General features: G+C 48.0%; 1 protein-coding gene across 1 annotated transcript in view; it reads left to right on the top strand.

The window, feature by feature from the left end:
• LOC115031565 (cell wall protein RBR3-like) overlaps positions 1-1,573 on the top strand; it is a 2,285-nt gene extending 712 nt beyond the window's left edge. Inside the window, exon 2 of the mRNA XM_029480144.1 lies at positions 1-1,573. Within this exon, the coding sequence (XP_029336004.1) occupies positions 1-1,136 (1,136 nt within the window). The 3' untranslated portion in view covers positions 1,137-1,573.
• The last annotated feature ends 638 nt before the right edge of the window (positions 1,574-2,211 follow it).

The raw sequence follows: 2,211 nt of genomic DNA, 5'->3' as shown, positions 1-2,211 counted from the left end.
AACCCCCACCTCAGCCCTCATCTAAATCCAAACCCCCACCTCAGCCCTCATCTAAATCCAAACCCCCACCTCAGCCCTCATCTAAATCCAAACCCTCGCCTCAACCCTCACCCTCACCTCAACCCCAACCCCTACCCCACCAGCTGGATCACTCCCCGTCCTTCCCCCTCCCCACATCCAATTGGGATTTACTTCCTTATGCTTCTGACTCTCTTCAGACCGCTGGGTCCTCCTCCCTCACCAGGTCTCCTGCTGCTGATCTTTCTAACTGGAACCCCCAGAGCCCTCCTTTGAGCACCAGCAGGAGCTGTATAGCCTATGTACCTTTAACGACCACTGCTCTCCTTAAATGGAAGATGCAGTACCCTTCTTTCAGCAAAAACCCAAGTTCCCTGATCTCTCTAATGGAGTCTATCTTCTCCATCCACTTTCCTTCTCTAGATGATTGTGAGAATATCTTAGCCATCTTCTTCACCTCTGAAGAGAGGAGCCGGATTCTGACTGAGGCGGAGAAAGCATTTTTCAGAATGGGCACACAGACTGGCAGATGGAGGGCAGATGAGGTTGACTGTGTCCTACCTACATGGAGACCTGACTCTAGGACAGAGAAAGATAGGAGGGAACTCAGATATTACCACAAGGCTTTGTTAGAGGGAATGAGACAGGCAGCCTGGAAGTCCACTAACTTCCTCAGGGTGCTGTGTACTATACAACATCCAAAGGAATCGCCTTTCGAGTTTCTTGAGCGCCTCCTGAAGGTGTACCGCAAACACACACACATAGATCCAGATGACCCAATAAACTTCAGGGAGATTAACCAAATGTTCGTTGACAATTCAGCCTCAGACATACGTAATGCAATCCAAAACCAGTATGGATTTGAATACATGACTAGGTCAGAATTATTGAAAATAGCCCAGAGAGTGTTTGACAATAGAGAGAGCGATGAAGTGCTGATAGCAAAAACAGTGATTAAGTGTCTGACCGAGTCAGGGATTTTCTGTGACTCCTTCAGTCGTGGCCAGAGACCACAGAGGCTTAGAAGAGACCAGTGTGCTTACTGCAAGAGATTGGGGCACTGGAAAAATGAATGCCCCTATCGAAGACAGGTCTGTTCCCGCCGGGGCCAGTTTTAGCTTTTAAGAGGATATAGTAGGTCCATGGCTCTTTAAAATTAGGCCCCTAGGAGCCTATGGTAACCTTTTCAGTTGGGGCCAATCTGTAAATTCCAACTAGGGGCCGCCTTTATATTTGGTATTTTACAAAAACCCTTGGGGCCCCTCATCAATCAAACAGCGGAAATGCAGGGGCAACAGGGGAAGTCAAAACTATAAACGGGACTGCAGAGCGGACTGTTAATCCAGGGAAGAGGAACAGTGACTCATTACTTGCATTGTTCTCCCTGAGTGTGCCTGTTTACTTTGCTGGGAAGAGACCCACCCAGGCAAGCCCCGGGCAACTTCTCAGGAGATGTGACTAAATTATAGCTAGGGGGTGCAGCCAAAATCCTGTTGGTCACCTGTCCCTTAAGCGGGAAGTGCCTTCTCCATCACCAGGGTCCAATCCAGGTCCCTAAAGAGAAATGAAGAGAACACCTGTCAGAGATGTTTCCAAGGGTTTGGGTTAAGCACAATCCTCCTGGGAGGGTTTAGCATGTGTTGCCAGTTATATTTGAGCTACTTGTGAGCGGGACAGTACTCCATCATTCGTGATGGAGGCCAGACAGGGAATCAAGATCCACATTAGATAGATGTCTGCACAAGGCAGCCACACTCATTCCATGCTAGTCAGCCTGGAACTCTTCAAAACCTGGGACCAAGACTGTCCACCAGTCCAGGATTGAAGGGGAATGTATAGGTGGGTGGAAACTTATTTGCCCGGGTGTGCCCAACCCTTATCTTCTGCTTCCTGCTGCCTGGCCTTTGGGTTTATACTGTCCTGGATCTAAAGGATGCATATTTTTCCCCATCCCTTTGTCAAAACTAAATGACTGTTTGCATTTGAATGGGCTGACCTTGACTTGGTTACCTCAAGGTTTCAACAATTCCCCTATTATCTTTGACATCCTTGACCGAGACTTAAGTGAGATATCCTTGCCGTCCTTGACCGAGATTTAAAGTGCTTGTCCTGCACTCCTAAATGCAGAAAAGGCTATGTTGCCCCAAGGGTACTACTGTATGTACATGATGGATTTTGGGAATGTGACTTTTA

This window comes from Mus caroli, chromosome 7 (genome assembly GCF_900094665.2).
Source record: "Mus caroli chromosome 7, CAROLI_EIJ_v1.1, whole genome shotgun sequence".
NCBI lineage: Eukaryota > Metazoa > Chordata > Mammalia > Rodentia > Muridae > Mus > Mus caroli.
This window is presented reverse-complemented; position numbering and strand designations above follow the sequence as displayed.